Source organism: Phalacrocorax carbo, chromosome 17, assembly GCF_963921805.1.
Source record: "Phalacrocorax carbo chromosome 17, bPhaCar2.1, whole genome shotgun sequence".
Classification (NCBI taxonomy): Eukaryota; Metazoa; Chordata; class Aves; order Suliformes; family Phalacrocoracidae; genus Phalacrocorax; species Phalacrocorax carbo.
The window spans coordinates 4840258-4860929 of NC_087529.1; the positions used below are offsets into that span (position 1 = coordinate 4840258).

At 41.9% G+C, this 20672-nt stretch overlaps 1 protein-coding gene across 3 annotated transcripts in view; it reads left to right on the forward strand.

Annotated features, from left to right (window-relative positions):
• Positions 1–9613: 9613 nt before the first annotated feature.
• USP32 (ubiquitin specific peptidase 32) overlaps positions 9614–20672 on the forward strand; it is an 84887-nt gene continuing 73828 nt past the window's right edge. For all 3 annotated transcript variants that reach the window (XM_064468188.1, XM_064468189.1, XM_064468190.1), the window contains exon 1: positions 9614–9830. In XM_064468188.1, coding sequence (XP_064324258.1) covers positions 9773–9830 — 58 coding nt within the window. In that variant the 5' untranslated portion in view covers positions 9614–9772. The remainder of the gene's footprint in view (positions 9831–20672) is intronic.

Sequence of the window (20672 nt, forward strand, 5' to 3'; positions counted from 1 at the left end):
CTATGACATAAGATTAACAGCTATCTTCATTCTCATTCTGTTTTAATATTCCTGCAGAAGAGCAAGCAGAAAGAACTGCCTAGGCTGGCTTCAGTGAAATGGAGGAACTGTTACTTAGACAATAAGAGGGTATGGGCTGGGAGAGGAGTGATTTTTGTTGGTAGCTATCTAACACTTGCACGACGGTTTGGATGTTATAAAGTGATATACATCTAATGCTAAAAATTGAGAGATGCTCTCTGGGAGATAGGAAACGCTGTTTAAAGGCATTTTCTGATTGGCTACATGGGAAACTTCAAGGTCATACATGCACTAGCTCGCAGGGATGCACAGCTGGTACCTCATCACTAAAACCAGCAGATTCTCGGCTAGAAGACTGTTAGTTAACTGTGTGGGCAAAAATGGAAGGATAGATTGAAACTACCTGAAACTGGAAGAAACAGATGGGAGGTGATAAGAGAAGGAGAAACAAGAGGAGAAACTCTTGCCCATCATTGTGGTGTCCAAGTGCTCTATAACAACCTCAAATTGCTCCCTTCCTTGAATGTACCAATTTTCTTTTTCAAGCTGCAATAATTTGGCAACCTCCAGCTACGCTGAACTTGTCTTCTATTGCTAAGAATCTGCTCAAGAGTCTACTCAATATTCCAGACCTAATTTTTATTATAGTAGCTGAAAGGAGCTGCTAGGCCAAAAGCTCTTCCAGGAGTAGCTGGGCTTCTAACCAAAGGGAGAGCGAGTGCCAAAGGCTTTTATGGATCATTTAACAGTATGTTTTATACAGTAAAAACACATGCAAATACTTAATATAGCAGGCAAAATTTTGATTAACTCCTAATGCTTTACCTTGCTGCATGGGCACAATCAGTCCACAAAAATGGCAGGATGTAACGTTGAAGGAGCTATTTGTCCAGCAGCAATATGTCATGTTTGGTTTTGAGAGTCCACTGTAACACATCAACAGTCACTGCGTGTTCAGTTGAAATGACAGCTGAACAATCTGGTCATCCGCATCCTGTTGTGCTTATTGCTTGTATTTAGGGGAATGAGGTGTGATGTAGTTGTTTGAGCAGATGGCAAGCCGTCGGACTTTTTTGTTGCTTTGTTGGCTTGATCAGCAGTTCTTCACGGACTCTGGATAGATTACAGGCATGATACTATCTTAGATAATGCCACTTGGTAAAGAACTTTAAAATCCTTAATTACTATCATTAGCTGTTTCACACCATAAAATAGAGGTCTGTTATTTTAATGTCTTTTTTTTTTTTTAATCCCTGTCTGGAGTGTCCTTAACTCAAAACAGGGAGGTGTAACTTTTGGATCACAATCAGTGGAGTGTGCGCATACCAGCATAAAAATGTGTGTGCGTGCATACACGTTTCTATATGCAGTTGTCCAGAGTTCTTTCACTATCTGTGTTGGGGAAGCACTGAACTGAGACATCAGTCTGTTGGCAAGGTCACGAAGGCTGGCTGGTTTCTGTATTTGGGGACGTCCTTTGTTTGTTCAGTGTTTGAATCGTGTGAAACCTTAATTAGCAAATAAGAAGCTTTGGCCTTCCCTTCTGAGATCTGAAATGGAATTAAGGGAAGTGCAAGGATGTGCCAAATGACATGACGGTAGTGGCTCCATGGCTTTTGTTTTCCTCTGCTGTCCTGCTGTTCTGAGATGCACTTGCCATTGTATCAGCCGCTGGCAAAACGTTCGTGAAGTTGTTACATGTTTTACGCTTTGGTGTTGCTGTTTCTATATACAGCCATCAAACTGCTAAGATGTTGGAGACCCTGTGTGCAGCAGCTGTGGAGCTGTGAAGAAAGAGGCTCTTTCTTTGAAAGGGAAAGTTGCCCCGTTGTGCCGCAGTGGTAAGTCACTGCCCGCTGCGCGCTGGGTTTGCCATTGCGCTCTGGGGGCGATGCAAGCGTCCTCCTTCTGCAACGCCATTTGGACTTTTCTCAAATGGAGTAAACATTAGTGACTTTTTGCAGAGCCACTCCTTTCATTTGATCTTCTGTTATTAATTTGCACTTCCTCTTGTTACAAGGCTTTTTTTTTTTTTTTGCTGCTGAGGATGGAACTGCAGAGAAATCCTTTACTTCCATTCCGACGACACAGTGGTTTTCAGTCTACAAGAGAGTACAGAATTGCTTTTATCAAACATATTTCTTTTCCCATTGTTTCCTGATGACAGATACTACTCTTAATCTATGCAGAGACAACACTTTGAAATGGGAGATCTATGTTCCCATCAATTTTTTTTTACGTTGATAAATCATAGCATGTCTCACTTTGAGTGACATTCTTCTGGATTTAGGTCTTTTTTTTTTTTTGTCACAGTTTTTCTTTCTCGACGCTAGCAACAGCCTTGCCAAAGCTCATCTGTTCCTTTGGCGTTCACTCCAGCAGGCTGATTAATTCTATCGTACTTTCCCCCATATATGGCATAATCAAACAGGCTGACAGAAAATCAGGGAGGATGTGATACTTATAAAAACTTCTAACATGTTACACTTAACTTGTGCCTTTCATTAGTTGTGGCACCTTGTTTCTTCAGGGCTGGAGGAAGGTCAGCAAAGTCTGCCAGGAAAAAAAAGGGGGTTTTACTGTTCTTCGTGGGCCTCAAGTGTGATTGCGTCACCCTTCCACGCACAGGGAAGCTTTACTTAAGAGAACATCAAGAGTGGAGGGTGCCTTATGGTGTTTTCTTCTGTGTGTTTCAAAGGCAACTGCAGTAAAAGTAGGGGATCACTTACCCACAAATCTTAAAATAGCTAAGAACGTGTGTGACGTACCCCATTTTCTTTGGTTGTGTAGATAACGCTATTAATAACGTGAGCTGAAATTATGTATTGAGTAGTAATATAAGCAACAACTGTGAGTGACTTTAAACCTGTCATGAACTCCCCGAACAAATCATCCAGAGGGAAGTGGCTCAGCAAAAGTATTAATTAATTCTCTTATAAAGGGGTGGCAAAATTAAACCAAAGTAGCCCACAGCCCAAATAAGGCCTGTGGGAAGCTTCCACTTCCCTCACTGTCTTTTCCTCTAGAGGACTGGGAGCTGCTGTCCAAACCCCTCTTCCCATATCTGCTCCAGGCCAGTACACAGGTGTGGGTTTTGCTATGTGTGGGGGTGCAGAGCAGGTCTCCTGCGTAGCAGTAGCTGTCACCTCCATGCTGTACTGCACTAGAGCTTGGCCCTTTGGGGCAGGGGGACACACTGCTCTCCTGCCTCCCCATGCTGCTCGTATGGTCCCGGCTCGTCAGGAAGGAGGAAGGCATGAAGCGTGGCTGCTGCTGGGAAGTAGCAGGGGAGGATTGCCAGCCCAGGGGTACAGGGCCTGGCTGTTAGGGCAGAGGCAGCAGTATCAGGGTGGGCAGGGAAGGACAATTGCCCGAACAAGTCGTGAGAGTGCGGGGGAGTCGGGATCCATTGGGCTGGTGTGAAAAGAGAAGTGCCCTTGTACTGAAAATGAAGGGGGGGAAATCATATTGCTCTGAGAGTCCCCTGGCTACACCATACTGCAAGCCCTGTGATCACTGCATTCACTAACACGTCCCTTCGACAGCGGCATGATTACTGGGTTTGCAGAAATCCTGTCTGAATATTTGCGGTTAAAAAATAAACATACAATTTATTAAAAATAGGGTGGGGCTTCCTGAGAAAGAAGATAACGTTTAGACTTTATTTTCTTATCTGCCGCTGCTAGTTTAATAAGTGAGCTTATTAAAACTGAATTCTAGAAGGATTACATCTGTTTTCTTCTCTCTCCCCCCCACCCCATTTCAGCTTTGACCATTAAAGCCATGGCCTTTTCCCCTGCAATGTTCTGCTACAAAGGTCATGCTGGCAATAGTGTGGGAGTACAGCTTACATGATAACAATGTGGCATAGGAGGGTCCCAGTAAAAGTATATTCCTTTTCTTTTTTCTTTTTTCTTTTTCCTTCTACTGGTTCATGTAAATCCATAGCAAATGTCACCCTCTCACTACTATTCCAAACCACTTGTTTCCTAGAAAATGTGGGATGTGATAAAAGTTGCAATTTTCTTATGTAGTTCTGTCGTTCTTTGAGGAAGCCTTTTGTATTTTCCCTTCTCCCTCTGATAACATCAGAATTAGTTTGGTAGATAATGATTTGAGCTGTTTTTCTCATTCATCAGTTCGTTATAATTAGAAAGATATGAAACCATTTAGCTATGAACACTGCAGGCCTACAGCAAATGAATAGTCTTATTGCGCCTTGATACCTCTCCCACCTTCTGCTCTTTTCAAATATTTCAGATGTGCTCTGCTGCACTCCATTCAGGACTCTCTGTGAAGCAGCAAGGGGTAAAAGTCGTCTTGTGTTTGTACATGAGACGTGTGCCTCGTACAGGGTGTCTCAAATCCTCACTGGGGGCATATAAATGCAAATCACAGATGATAACTGGCTCTTAAGAGTCCTTCACCCCTCAGTTTGGAAGGAAACTTGGTAAAGATAGTTCTGTTAGCTGTATCTGTGTTGGAGATTTGGGATCTACGTTTCAGAAGCACAGAAATGTCTTGGAAAACAAAAAAATCCTGGTGCAGTGGGTAGGACTTGTCTGACCAGAATCCATTAACTGCAATTACAGATTCTACTCTTACGTTTCTGCTCTGTGACCATTTGAGAAAACAAAGTTTTCTACATCTTTCTAGTGTGGGACTGTGGGTTTGTTCAGGTTTAGGGTTTTTTCTTAAAAAAAAAGAAAGAAGGGGGGGGAAGGTAAGGAAAAACCGAAGTTTTATCAAGTCTAAATCGAGCCTGGGATGGACTTGCCCTCCCTGCCTCCAGCTGCTTGGAGCAGATCAGGACAGGCAAGGAAAGGTCTGTTAAATGGAGAACAGACTGAAGTGCTGACCTTTGACGCGTAGAAATGTAAGCCCTAAATGATTGTTCGAGCATTCACATGCTCACAAATTTTCCTAGTCACAGATTTGCTTTTGATGACCAGAAGTTCACTTGCCAGAGTAATAAAACCCCAGAAAATTCCCTCAATGGGTTCCTAATATACAAATTCCTAAATATGACCCACAGCATGTTGTAACAAAATTCTGCTTCTTGTAAATAATGCATAAAAATAATACGAAGCTACTTTACAAAAAAAATATTACAACTAAGTAATAATTATAGGGAAATATTTATGAGATATGGAGACTCAGAATCTTTGGTGCTATGGGCTACTGTTCTGTGGACGTACAAGATCTGAGACCCCCTTCTGCTCTGTTTGACTGGGGCCTTTGACATGAGTTTTCCTATCACCTACTAATGCCTCGTCTCCTCATGCTATTTTGTATTTTTTGTCTGTCAGGCCATCAGTTTCTACACAACACTTATGGCAGCTTCAGCTTTAGTTTTAGCTCTCTGGATGCTTTTTCATCTCTGTGCCGAAAACCTCTCCCGCCCTACTTCCTAATCTTGTATTAAGTACAAATGCTAAAGAGTAGCCTAATGTTTTGTATTTTTTTTATATCATCCTCAACATAAGCATTGCAATTATTATGGAGAACAGAGTGCAGCGTTTACATAGAATAGCATAATACATTTATATATTTTGAAGTAGTTTGGAAAAATTAAGGATCCGTTGATCTTTAAAAAAATTAATACTATCCCAGGTTGGGGAGGAGACAAATATTGAGGAAAGAGAGGCGGAGATTTAGAGGAAAAAAATAGAGCAGGGCCTACAACTTGCATTTTTGGTTCCTGTTTTTAGTGAATTTTAGATCAGGAAATCCTAGGGACTTATACCGCTCTTCTCACGATGTTTTTGATTCACTGCAGCAGTTCCACAATTACTTCGCTTCTCTCTTTTAAGTTAAGGCCTTTTCAATGCAACTCGCAACACCTTCTCCTCAGCAGATGGCCACTTCAGCCTCAGCTGAAGCTTGTGTTTTTTTCCCCCTGTTCCCGGTAGCCCCGTGGACTGCCAGCCACCCTCCTGCTGACTGACAGCTGCTCTGCCAAGAAGGCAACGTTGCTGCAAGCCGCCCGCAGCTTCTGTGCGGCAGTCAGTGTCTGTTTTTCCACAGGTACCTGACAATGATGCAAAGACACTTACAGATATTTGCTAAGTGCTTATGGATTAATTTGTGATTAGTGAATAATTAAATAAATCACAGCAATCAAAAGGACACACGGCCAGTTACAGTTAGATTTGCACATATAGCATATTTCTACCAGAAGAGAGGGGCTCAATTCATCCAATATGAGTCTAAATTCACTGTGTCTTAATTTGATTTACCTTTGACATTACATTTAAATAGTAGCAACATCTTCAATCTTATGCTCCCCAATAAGGCTTCATTAAAAACTTACTGCCAGATCTAATCCATGGTTAGCATGCAAAGTCTTATCTCTAGGTTCCTGCTTCAATGCCTTTGAGAACATGCTTAATTTAATCTGAACAAAGACACTGCCATCGGAAGCCTCCCGTCTGATTTTCCAATCTAGAATATCTTTGTTATTAAATTTGGTGCAAGCCGTGGTGCATACAATGGATCAAGTAAATTATTTTAAAGCGCTCTTCAAATGAAGTTCTACCGCTTGTTAGGCATCATTTGTATTTCTGGGACATAGAGATGTCACTTTAGTTTGGATTTTTTAAAATGTCATACACAAATGCAGTATAAGTCTAAACAACTTAGCGAGCTGTGAAAAGCAGCAAGCTTTACTGTAACACATATTTTTAACCATTTTTGGAAAGAGCATTTCTTTAAAATATGAATCGTTAACCATCATTATTCACCATCATTCCAATCCACTTTCCTTCCTCTAAAGGAAGGATCTCTTCACTAGAGGTTTCTGCTTCCTTGATTTTGCATCAAATACCAAGTCAGCTGTTTGTGACTATAGTTTAAACTGGGATGGTGGCATGATCTGACTTGTAATTATAATTTTAGGGATTAATTTTTTTTATGATTTAACGAGTAAACCAATTGTCCTTAAAAACCCTAAACTGCCTGATAATCTCTGCTGCCTGAGAACAGGGTTTGTTTATGCTACAAGTAGAAGTTCTGTCAAGACATAACAGATAAAAATGGAATAGTTTTGCAAAGTGCTGGTGAGACCTCAGCTGAAAATGGAATAAAAGTCTGGTTATCTATACTTGAAAGAGTGATCTGAAACTGGCACAGAGGGATTCTGCTAAGAATTGGTGGAATGATGTACTGCTTTAGAGAGGGGCAGCTAGGAGAGCTTAATTTGTCAAGGGTTTTTTGAAAGCTGAAAAGAGATAGATGGGTTTCTGTAAGTATACAGAGAGGGATGTCGGTAACTCATCCATGTTGCAAGAGGGAATTGAATAGATGCAGGACAGCAGTTATGAGCTGTGGCATTTGCAATTGCATCAGATAGGAATCGTTGTTCTGGCAGGTTCCTTCACTCCTAGATGAAACAGGCTGGAGTGTGATGTCAGTTCTGTGGCGTACCTGTCAGTTGGGGGTTTTTTTTGTCACTGCTGTTTAATAATATAAATTACTGGAAGTTAGAGACTGAAGGGAGGTGAGGCAAGGGTAAATAGTTGTGGAGAAATCAGCATGAAAACCAGAAGAAATTGGTGCGAAGCTGCCGTACAACACCGTTGTAGTTGCTTCCTGCTCTAATTGCTTTCTCTAACTGCTCGGCCAGTTTGGGTCTGGCTGTCTCCCAGTGCAGCTTGTTCCAAGCAAAACAGGGCTCTCAATGTATCGTTATCTTTGTAATTCAGAAGAGCAACCAAAACGTTAAAAGATTGTTACTAGACATAAGGTCACACAGGAATACCACAGTGAAGTCAGGAATTAAAATGTCTCCTCAGCTGCGAGTTAATACTTTAGAAAAGCGATCCACCACAAAGAGAGCACGGCACAAGGAATGCCATCGTTAGGGCTTGGAATACTTCATTTAATCGCAAGATAAAACGACTTCTCCAGCTGTTTCTTATATTGCCAGCTTATGCTTTTGATTGACATGTTGCCATGTTTGTGGAATTCTTTCTCTCAAGTATTTTAAAGAGTTTATATTGTATCTAAATTGAAAGCTGCTTGGGTAAGGGACTGTACTGAGAAGGGAAAGGTAAACGTAGCATAGGAACAGGAGGATATAAGGAAGCTTACATCCTCTTTAAAAGATAAGTGCATAACAAGTGGCCGGCGGGTGAAGTATGTTCCCAACAATTTCATTTACGTTTTTAAAAGGCACTTATGCCCCATCTTCCACCCCTATTGTCTATATTCCAGAGAGGCAAAAAGTCCTTTGTGGCAAATTTATAATTTATATTCTTTGTCACCACAAAAGTAAGGGACTAGGCGATTTGGATGATGGCAGAAAAAATGTAAGGAGGCTTTACAAAGCTTAATACATTTTTTGTGTCTTTGCACTGGAGTGGTGTCACATGAGGCAAAATTTGGCCTTCAAGCGAGCTTCTCTGCAAGCAGCATTCCTGGCTTTGCATGTCAGATATGAAATTTGCTTGGAATGTTTGCTATAAAAATACCTACGCATTAACTTACATTGGTGAGATAGGAACTTCGGCTTGACCTTTCTCCAGCTCTGATGTGGTAAGATCGTTCAGTACGGAAACCGTAACTTAGGGAATGACTTGTAACTGGTGTTTTTACAGGCTTTGTTTCTGTGCAGGAACAATCCTTGGAACAAACTGCCCTTGGAAATCAATGTTTTCTTTCAAACTCCTTATTTTCTGCTCGGGAGTGACCCGGGGTATGTTACCGGGCTTAATGCTGTAACAAAGCCATTTGGGAAATCCTCCCATTCAGTGTAAGTACTGGACTGAATACTAAAAGCAAATATGCTGAAGAACAGCAAAGGACAGAGGTATTCTCGATCCTTTTACAATTCAGTCCGTGTTTCTGTTTCGGGGACTGAAAGGACATTTTAATGGAACAGGAACTTCCTCTATCACCCCATGCTTGCAGTACTCCTAGGAGGGCTTTCTGGGGAGAGCCGCGGCCCCCTGTGAGGCAGAGGGGGCGGCTGAAGGGCCGAGGCACGGGGTACAGACCCTCGCATCCCTTCAGGCCGTTTTCCCCGCCGCACCGCGGCCTTGCGCCTCGCCCTCGGTGCATGTGTGCGCACCTACGGAAAAACGGTAACAGTTTCGCAAGCGCCAAATTTTGAAGCGGGTGCGCGGGGGTGGAAAAGGCTCCTGTTCACAGGGTTTTCCTCTCCGTACCCTGTGTGGCAAGGCTGGGCGGGTACACGGCCCTGAGGGAGGGCCCGAGGCGCCGGCCCCGCTGCACAGCCCGAGCCGGCCTCCCTCCAGCCCCGCTGCCCCACGGGAAGGGCCGCGGCTCCTGCCGGCCGCTCCCGCCCGCCGCCCCCTTCCCCGCCGGCGACTGAGAAGGAAGGCGGGAGGCGCGCGCCGGCGCCTGTGGCGGGCGGCCGCGGGGCGGTGCGTGCTGCCGCGTCACGTGACGCGAGGCGCTCCCCTGTGGCGGGAGGGGAGCGAGAGAGAAACGCGCGCGCGACGTCCGCTAGGGGGCGCCATGCGGGGGGGAAGGGGGAGCGCGCGCACGGCAGCGCCGGACCATAACAGCCTTCCCCCGTCACGTGACGCGGGCGGCGGGCGGGGCCCCTCACGTGACTCGCCATGGAGGCGGCGGCGGGGAGGGCGCGCGGCCGCCTCCTCCCCCCGGCCGGCCCGGCCCGCCCCGCCCCCCCCCGCCCGCGCCCTGCGCTCCGCGCTCCGGAGTCGGTAGCGGCGCAGCCCGGGCTCGGCGGCGCCCAGCCGGGGGAGGCCATGGACTGAGGGGCACCATGGGCGCCAAGGAGTCCCGCATCGGCTTCCTTAGCTACGATGAGGCCCTGCGAAGGGGTGAGGGCGGAGGGGAGTGCGGGAGGGGGGTTGCGGAGCGAGCGGCGGGGAGGGGGCCCGGCGGTGGTGTGTGTGCGCGGGGTGCGTTCCGCGCTCTGCCCGTGTCAGCGTGCGTCGCGGCGGCGTCCGGCGGCTCCTCGCACCACCATGACAGACCCCAGAGCGGAGGCACTTGCGCCGTTCCTCTCCCTCAGGCTCCTTCCCCGCCCCCTTCCTCTCCTCCCCGCTCCACCGCCCCCCCCCCCCCCCCCGCATTTATTTATTTATTTATCTCCCCCATCTCACTAACGGCGCTTGGGCAGCGGCGGCGGGGAGGAGAGGGTCTCCTCTCCCCTCCCGGCCGCCCCCACGCCTCGGCCGCGGCGGCCGGTGGCCCCTGGCGGTGCCGTCCCGCTCCCGCCTCTCGGCGGGGGGCAGAAGCACTCGGCGGGCGCTGATGCCGCCGGACCCTCCCGCTGTCTCGCAGCCCTCGGCCTTGCTTCCCCCCACACCCCCGCTCGCCGGCTCTCCCGGCCGCCCTGGAAAACGGGGTGAGGAAATCCCGGCACCCCGGTGTGACAGGACTGGCCGTGCTGCTCCTCGCACCGCCTGTCAGCTCCGGCTGCCTCATACCTCCTGGCTCCTCATGTTTACTTGCTGCTGTCCCTGACAGGGAGCACGCATCTGCATCTCTAGGCTGAAAGATGGATGTAGCTTTTATGGTTTATTATATATGTTGCGGGTTTAGTCTGTTTCTAGATTCCCTGGAGAATTTAAAGAGGAAGGGAAAACATAAACAAGCTAAACGCTGAATACTTGCAGCTGCAGGGCTCCAAGGCGACAGGCAAGCTACACCCTGTCAGCTGTCTTTTGCTCTAGAACTGATATCCAAGTCCAAGGACAAAGAGGGACAGTAATTTTCAACAGTAAATGGTTTGCAAGGAGGATAGTGTTTTAGAATTGTTAGCCTGTTGTGGATTCGTGTGATGTGGTGCAGGCAGTTAAAGCAGTTCACCTGTTTGATATTTAAAGCATTGATAAAATTTACAAGCTCAAACCAATACATGGCTGCCCTTTTTATTTCTACTTGCATCCAAGAAGCATGTAATGATTGATATGGGAAAACTGGGAGGAAACATTGAGTATTAATTGAAGGAGAAAGAAATAAACTTGAAATGGGATTTTTATTAAATATTTTAATTTTTTTTTATGGTGGAACCTCTAAGCGATGCCATATCAAATAGGAAATGGAGCAACACGCTGTCAAGCAGAAGAAACAAATATGTGATTCAAGCTCACTTTCGTTACAGATTTTAAACATAATAGCCTTGAAGAATTTAACTTCTAGTGAAAGTATAGAAAGTCTTTAAAAGCATTGGTGTATGTATTTTTAGGGGATCTGGAATCATAAATGTAGCTTGGTTAGAGGTGTGAAGTTGAATATAACAGGAAGTGTTTGAAATAAGCTCTTTGGAAAATGCATTCATTTGGTCAAGATGTAATTCTAAAGTTCATAAATAAGAAAAATCAAGTGTTTTGAATTTTGAAGTTGGATTTAAACTCGTATACTGCTTCAAAATCTGGGACATTAATCTGGATGTTTCATTATTAAAAGTTTACTTCACATAAAGATAAGATTGAATTTTTTAAAAAGTTATTTAAAATTATTTCTTGCACTGTGAGCGTAATATTTTTCTTTGATGTTATTCTACCCGTATGAGGCATTTAATACTGTTTTTCTGTAGGGGAGCAGAAAGGTTGTTTTAGTTTCTCTAACATAAATTGATGTTTTGCTAAATAACTATGTTGTTTACTTAACCAGTGAATCCTTGTATGTATAAAACAGGCTAGTTATCAAAACTTTAGTCCTTAGGCCATTCTTACTTGCACAGAACCGTGCTGGTACTTGTGGCATTCCTGTGGACACAAACAGCGATGGTGGATAAACATTTAATAAAAGAAAAGTCAAGTATATTTATGTCCAATTAGATCTACCTTCTCTAATATTGTGTCCTGGTTGTTAAATGCCGAGAAGGTTTGATATTAGGTGATACCATAGAAATTCTTTAACTGCGAACTCTTCGTATGTAATCAATAGGGGTTAACTATACTTGTGGAAGTAGCAATCATTCAGAATGTTGTGGTCATATTTTTGAGACACTAATTTTAATTTCAGTTGTTCAGAACAACTGGGAAAATGCAATGAGTGCTGCTGGATCTGTACGCTTCAGAAAACAAGGCTGACTTTCAAGTTGTGAGTGGCCGCAATTTTATTTATTGCAACTCCATTTTGGGAGTAACCAAAGGTTGTGAAGGTGAGGAGAGTTTTTGTGGTTAAACACTCACAATATAAATAACTGTAGCTAAAATGTAACTTCTATTCAAGGAGATGAAAATGTGAGAGCTGTCTGGTGTTAATGGCCTTTCTCACCCTTGAGCATGAGATAGCACTGCAATTTTTTTTGTCCTGCTTGTTGGCACAGACAGCTGACTGCGCTGTGGATGACGTGGCCACGTGGATGGGCATGATGAAGGTGTCCTGTATCTACCAGTGCAGGTCAGGCTGTGTCTCGTTAGTCTCCCTTTTTGCCTCATGCCCTGTAAATTCGGCGTTCAGTTGTGTAGTTTGGGAGTGAAAGGTGAGGGATGCTATTTTAGACAGCTCTTCTCTTGTTACGAATCTTGCCAAATTATGGTCACCTTATTTATAGTAGCCAGACGCACTACTTTGCCTATTGCTGTGGAAAAGGTATAGGCTCCAAACTTGTGGTGAGAGCCCTTCCTGACCCTGTAGAGCTCCTTCGAGGCTGACTTCTTTGTAAGGAGATGAAAGTCATGGGCAGGTCATTATAGTAAGTAAAAGAAGTGCTTAATTCCAAACTCCGCATAAGATTATTGGTTGTTTTATCAAATTAAGTTTGTGATGCCATAAACTGGTAATGTGGCTTTTGGGTTTGTTGCCTTTTTTTTCTTAGCCCTAAGCTCCAACAGCAATTTTCTGCTGCAAGTCAGGCAGGCTTTCCTAGCTTGGTCCATATCCCTTCTTGGGTTTGGTGCCTTTTCCAACATGTGCCTCTGATTTCTGACTCCTCTGCTACTCTTCTGTTCATCAGGCTGTCCGGCTGTTTGCTCTTTCTGAGACTTGCCCAGTGTTAGGCCTTGCCTCATGCCAAGGAAGTAGCGCTCTAGAGTCTGCATTATCTTTTACTCTTTGTGCTGGCAGTCTTGACACTCCATTCCTTAAAGGGATGTCTTTGGCCAGTAAGACTTTAAAAAAGGAAGAACTTTCTATTACTATTGTATTAGCTCCAGCACAGCGGCTCCTGCACTATTATGTGGTGTGTGTGTGTATAGAATATTTTAATAAGTTTTCCCTAGGAAAGAGATTGCTATGTGGTATTGATGGCCGATTTATTTCAGACCCCTAAGGACAGGACTCTATTTTCCAGTGACTGTTAATGCATTCTGCTTAAGTAACTTTCAGAATATAATAGCAGACTGTGCAAAAATTTATAAAGGTACTTGAAAATTACGAGATTATAGAATCTGTAGTCAAAGTTTCTGTGAATGCTACTTAGAGCAGGTCATGCTAACTCAGGCCATTTTCAGCTTATGTATGCTAAATATTCAGTCAGGTAACCACTTAAACAAAAGAAATGTCCGTGAATAATCATGGATCTGTCAAACTTGTGCCAGAGAGGAAGGCAGGGTTTTCTGTCTGCTTAGAGCAAGAGAAAAATTTTGCTGCATGCCTGCTGGGATGGAAGAAGGAGGAACTGCCACAATGTCAGTGTGGTCAGGGAATATAATGTTTGGAGAAATGAGTGGCTTCTGGTAAATCTGTTTCATTATGTTTTGTTTTGTGGATGATGATTTCTGAGAAAAAGAGCAAAAAGAAAGAACAAAAATAGTGCCGTCTTTCAAAAATGTGCTGCAGTTAAAACGCCAGCTAATACTGAGGCAAAACTTGCAGGTGTATCAATTTCCCAGTATTCGCCTCTGGAGAGGTCACGAAATAGTTTTTGAAGGCAGTTTTCTTTCCTGTTTGTGTATCTCAAAGATGCTACCAGTTGGAGAAGAACAAGCCTGTCAAAGAAATGAGAACCTGCTTTAATCCACAAAAAGGTTATTAGTATGGTTCTAATAATGACTAATGTTATGTGATGGGTGGAGGATAAATCTTGCTAATGACCTTTTGTGTCTTGATTGAATTTGAAAAATAGCTACATTTGTTTTATTTAAATCAGGGCATATATATCTGGTGTCTGATCATTAACATCCTCGAGAGTACAGATATAATAAATCTAACAAAAGGATGATGGAAAACTTGTGCAAATATATAATCATCAATTTGAGGTTGTCTTGATCTGAACCTGGTGAGAAAATCCACAAACTCAGCCCTTGAGCCCATAGAAGACTACTTTTTATTACTCTAGACTATGAAATTAACTTTTTAAATACCAGGTGATTTTTAGGAAAAATTATCAGGGAACCAACCATTTTAGTGGTTTATTCTTTTCTTTCTATATACCATGAAGCAAATGTTATACTTTCTTTTCTCCTGTATCTGAAAAACAGTGCTTGAACACCATAGGTAGGTGAACATTCTTCAAGGTACGTTGTGTTCTAGGGCTATAAACCTCTGCCCTTCTGTTTAAGGAGCTTTGAGTTTTCAGATGCGTGTGGTGAAAATGCCTAGATCTTTCTCAGCCTTTTTTCTTTTTTTTTTTTAGCTAGCAGAATGAATAGGATCCACTGTTGAGTCAGTCTAGATTATACAGCAAGACTTGTTATGTCAGCCAGTATTTGATGGCTTTAGGGCTCTGTCATATGATTAAAGCAGGTATGAATGCATAGCTTCACACTTCCTGTTTATAAATCTGTAGAGCTGCAAGTAGCCGCTCAAATTCACAGAACAGTAATTATTTCACAACTTTGGCATTCAGTTCTGATGCTTGTTTTGGGAGGTTACCGCAGTACTCTCTGCTGAACATGTACTACAGTGCACAAGTGACTTGGGGAATTCCACTTGAACTTCCACGAACTGGTGGAAGGAGGCTACTGTTAGAAGAGAGGTTATTTATCTGTAATTCTTCATCTGCTAAGTTGCAGGGACCACTTTCTCTTCTTTTACTTCGGGTTCCAAGTTTAGAGAAGTGTACTTAGTGGTTTTCAACCTCTTCTTACTTAAAACTGCCCAAGTTATTTCCTATTGGAAATGAGGAACAGTTGTATAGTGAACTTAAGTCAACTAGCAGTAAGTTTCCTTTCCTGAGATGCCTTTTGTGGTCTTTAGAAGTTCTTTACGAAATACCAGTTGAAAACTTGCGAATTAAAGGGAAAACATTGCTTTCTGCCTAGGCTTCTGGGAGTGTTGTGGTTCTGAGGGAGTCGATTGCATACCTTGTAGCAGGTTTTTAGTAATTCTTAGATGGTTCCCAAGTCCAGCTGTACCAAGCATGGCAGTAACTTGGTGAGTAAATGTTGGACGTGCACACAGTGATCTAAGTCTGATAAAAGAGGATTTAAGAATGTAGGCATTTCATAAAGAAGAAACAGTTGAACATCTTAAAGCAAAAAGCCCTTAAAACCTTGAACTATGATTCCGTAACTGTTGGGGGGAGTCTGGTTTCTCTCTTAAACAGGTAAATTGTGGCTCTAAATAATAGTAGTCTCATAATATTAGATGCATTTTTTTCCTGTCAGCATGTTACTAGAGATTCAAATCAAAGCGGTCAGGAAAGCTGCCAAATGACCGTAAATAGATAATATCATTCCAGCCACGGTGGCTGGAAGTTAAAGGATAAGCTGAACAAATCCTCGTTTTGAGTGTTAAGCATCTTGATAAAAGCTAAAAGTACAGTGTCAGGCTATTATATGTGTAATATATTTTCTTATATTGATGTAGAGTAAAATTGAGTACTCAAAACATTTATTTGTTTTATAGATTAAAAGCCTCTATATCTCATAGCTCATAACTGTTGCTTGTTCTGCTTTATTTCTTCTATTTTAATCAATGAAATCAGTTATTTCTATGGTCACCTCTTTGTAATCAGTTATTAGTTTTTACTCCTGTAACAGCAGGCTTTTTTTTTTTTTTTTTTTCTTTTTTCTTTTTCAAATATACATGCCCAGAGAAAGTTGTTGAACTTTCATCCTGAGAGATTTTCAAGACCTGCCTGGACAAAGCCCTGTGCAATCTGGTCTAGAGTTCAGCATTGACCCAGTTTCAAGTTGAACTAGGTGACCTCCTGAGATAATTTCCAACCTGATAGATTCTAGGAAATACTTCTGTTCACCTTGAATTTTGTAAAGCCTTGTTTTTATGAAATATAACATCAGGGTCCTAAATCTACCTCTTACTGTCCTACAGAGAAAATAAAATAAGACAAAAATGGAAACTAGGAAGCCTTTCAAAACGGTATGAAGCATCGCTAATGAAATGTGAAAGAAAAAAAAGAAAAGAGGGGGCTACTTGAGCCCTCTTGCACTTGACCTGTAACAGTATCAGGCTTTCTGGCTGGTGGCACTATGGGAGAAATGAGTAAAACAACCCTTACCCCCTTTTTTTGCTCAAAGGGAAGCCAGTTTACTGTCTCATTTCATAAAATAAGTAAGGCATTCAGTTCTTTAGTACTTAAAAAAATGAAATCACATTCAAAAAATGTGCCTGTGAAGGGATGACAATCTTTGTGAGAATAAAAAAGAACCTAGCATTAGCAAGTTATGTGATTAGGTGAGGCATGATATTTAATTCTGTAAATTAAGATTATTGTACAATTGCTGCCTTGTGGTAGGATTGATGATGACTTTTCTATATTTGAAAAAACCAGATAATACTAATGTCTGTCATTTAAAAAAATGCCAGAATATCTTCTGAAATTTGAGTACATTTTTGGTTATGTTGTGAATTTGTACATTCGTTCTAAATAATTTAGTATATGAGGAGTGCCAGGTAGGTCTAGTGAGTTGTATGTCCTTGAGCTCTTATCATGGCATCTGTAAGACTTAGCTACATTTTTAAAACAATCCTGCTCTTTTTTGGTCCAAGAAGAAATTCAAAATACAGTAAGCATACAGAAAAGAAATGGAGGAGGGTGGAACAAGTGTTGTGTTTTCAAATACCAGAATTGTTTCTGTCCATTGACTAAGTTATTTCAAGGACTGCTGTAAACCAGAGCTACCCAGTTGAGTTTTTTAGGGCCTCCTGGTTTATTTAACAGTAGTCTATTAATTCTAAAGATTTGCTCAGCAGGGAGTGGTACATCTGCTTGAGTCCTACTGGGCCACGTAGGTGCCATGTTCCTCCTCGGGCTGGGAGCTGCAGTGTGGCTTTACTGCTGCTGACTGAGGGACTGGGAGTGCACCAAGAAATGTTCACTGGCTCACTGTGGAACCTTACAGAGCCAGGTATGTACGGACGCCTGTGAAGTGGTGTTCTTAATGAGTAGAAGAAGTGAGAGAGTGTTTCTGCCTGTCCTTGACTGATAAATCTTTGCCTTTGTAATGAGCATCATGTTCGCTGTCCACTTTGTTACTGCATCCTAGGTAGCTAGCAGTATGAAACTACTTGGTGGTGGTGCCTTACAGAATTACTTTGAGTAACACGTGGGGCTTGGTGTTCAGTGGAGGCTACTCAGGAGCACACAGCGTTTGATTTGAACTGCCCAGCCTCTCTTTAGGTGAGCTTCTGCTGGGTGTTGACTGCTGGCTGAGTTCTACAAGGAACGTCCAATGAGGTGGAAAGTGTGCTGAAGGTATAGGTGCAGGTCTTCAAGTTCTGCATATGTGTTTTCAGAACTGCATTTTGCAACCTAGACTTTGGTATTGTTCATAGTAAAACTGATGCTTTCCTAGTGTAAGTTTCTGTATAGGAAAGTAAGTTCTGGAGGTTAATTCTAAATTTCTTTCTTAATTCTAAAATTCTTTCAGTTTTTAAGTGTTTTTCATAATAACTTATTTCTTAATTTGTTATATTGCTTGAAGTTGTTGCTTTTTCTTTAAGTTATACTTAGTCTAAATTACTGTGAATGTCCATGTGATATTTGCAGTATTGAAGAACTACCAAAAGCATCTTTAACATGTAATTTTCATATGAAAAGGTCATTTACATAATGAGACAATGAAGCCTTTGGGCAAAGATGAATGTAGAAGAAAAATCCATTAATGTAGATTCTGCCTAAGAGTTTGAAAGGGTCTAATTCACAAAACTTTGAATACTATATTATTGCTAGCACTTACTGGAATGAAAATACCCTGCTTGCCTAAAGAGTGGCAAAATCCTAATGCACATTCTCTTTTGTGATTTCTTCAGGGACATCTTACTTTTGTTAGTGATGACTGTGTCTGTATAGCTTTAGTGCTTTCAGCTTAGCTGTGTAATAATACTTTGCATTTCTTTTTTTCTGCAATGAATTCTAACACCTCTGAGAAGTGGGTTTTTATGAGCTTGTGTTTACAGTTGAGCAGAGTTGGTGTAGTCCTTGTAGGAGTGGACATGTTTGGAAAGAACGCATCTCTCTTAACTGCAGTTTTATTAAACTGGTGTAAAAGCTCTTCTGTATTTCTGATTCTTAATGGGTATAAGCTGAGTTCAGATCCTGGTTCGAAACAAAATGTGTCTGCTTATAGTTTTTGTAGTGGTTCACCAAATCTGTTTAAAAACCAATGCAATTTATAATCAAGCACAGCATTTTTCTATGTAGATCATTGTCATTCATCATAATGACAATTTAAAAAAAAATCCTTCATTATTTTAATGTAATACTGCCATACGGCTGAGTTCTAGAGATAGAGATATGTGCTTCTTGGTTAAATAATCTAATGGTTTAACAAAATTACTTTCTTTTAAAAATAGGCTAACATTTGCAGCAAGGCCTTTATTTGGTTTTGAGGCAAAATAGGATATGCCTGAGAAAGGTTTGGACAAATGATAATCAAGGCAGTTTGTAATGACAAGGGTTTATTTCCCATTGTGTGCATTACTTAGTGTAAAAGTGGTGAAAGCATTGAAATTGTTACTTACCTGAGTCATCGCCTCCCCTGAAGTGATGAGCTATCACAAGTAGGGTGACTTGGCATATTGAGTGATGTGCCACGATCTCTAAGGTGTTTAGGTCCTCCTCTCCCTTCTTCTTTTGGCCTATCACAACACATAACAAGCCTCTTCTGTCACATGGGAATGTGCTGATGAGGCTAACAACTCTTTGTGCTTACCATGTGGTGTATTTGGGGAAAAATAATGATCTCTTTTCTGGAATGTTATTCATAACCTGCAGAGGTTCATGTGTTCGCCAGTGCATTGAGGTAGAACAGGTTGCAAACTATGCGGAGTTTGTGGGACAAGGATGCAGCCCCTTACTCGTAATGGGTAACTTCGGACAAACTGAGAAGATGGGCAGAAATATCATCTGGCCTTACGCATTGCCATATGCTTCAGTTTTGACTTTTAGAATGGATTTAAACAGTTAGTGAGACATTCTGTACCTTAAAAGGGGATTTGACTTCTCTCCTGGTCCAGTCCGCTGCAGGTGCATGTCATGAGCCACAGGGGAAGGCTGTGTAGAACTGGTCTGGAGTGAGGCAGCCTCATCAGTCATCAGAGTGCCATACCTGCTTCTAAACATCAACTACAAAGGGAAAACGAAGCTACATTTTCCAGTGTCTTGTATACCGTTTATTTTAATGATTTTTTTTTTAAATGTCCAAATCCTTTGAAGCTGCTTCGCTTAGGTTAGAGTCTGAATTGGACCCAGAAGTTACAAGAGGCAATGCTACCAGGCCAAAAGAAGAGATAATTGCATTCTGCATAGAAATGTGTTCTTCGTCCTTTAAAGATAAAACCTGTTACAAGTCCTTTTGAATTTGTTCTCACAAGCAGTGTTTTTTATTCACATTGCGTCTGTCTTTTCATTAGCTGGTCTTTTAGTTGTCATCCACTCATACAATTTAATTTCATGTTAAGTATTTAATATAGAATGTATGCTTACATTTCTTTTGTGTTTTAAATTGATATTCCTTATCTTAATTTATAGTGATAATGGAAATGCTCAGGTTTTGTCCTGTGGCAGGCTGCTTTGGCAGCAGGTCATGAACTGAAAAACTTTAACAGGTGTATGCTACTTTCTCAGTGGAACCCTGCAAACGATCGTAAGACTGATTTAGTCAGATTTTTGGACGGTTTTTAAATGATCAATTTTACTGCATTAGTTTGAAAAATTGTTCTTTTAAAATTCTGAAACTTTAAATGAAAAAAATGTGGAAGAAAGTCAGAAACCTAAGCAGAACAGGAAGTGCCGGATTTAATATATCTGGATATAGAGAAAAAGAACTGAAAGCATTGGGATAGTAATTATGAGAACTTGAGTTTTGCAGATTAAATTTGTTCTAAAAACAAACTTGAATATGGCATCATGAATCTATTTTGGGCTGAAGAAGCACTTCCTTTCGTTCCATGTTTCTAGCTGTTAGGTGTTATCCAGAAACAAAATCTTACTCTGCACTGGAAATTTCCTAGTCTTGTAAAGAAGATTTTACGACGATTTCCCTGACAATGTGATACAGTTAAATCCTGGATTTTGTTTTAAAAATTAGAAAAGTGGATTTGCCCTTTGTATAGCTGAAACAACATTGCTCTAGAAAAATCATCAACAGCAGTTAGTGTAGTTGGTATAGCCTGCTCTGTGTTCTGTGAGGATGTTAACGAAGGCTGTTATTAGTGGAAAAGGAATATAAGAACTTTTTGGTCCCTGTTTTCCAGTCTTGCTGCTAACAACAAGATTTTTCTCTTCCTAAAGAATTATAATTGATCTTTTTGCCACTAACAAATCCCCTACTTTTTTGTTGCCTGCAATTTAGTGTTGT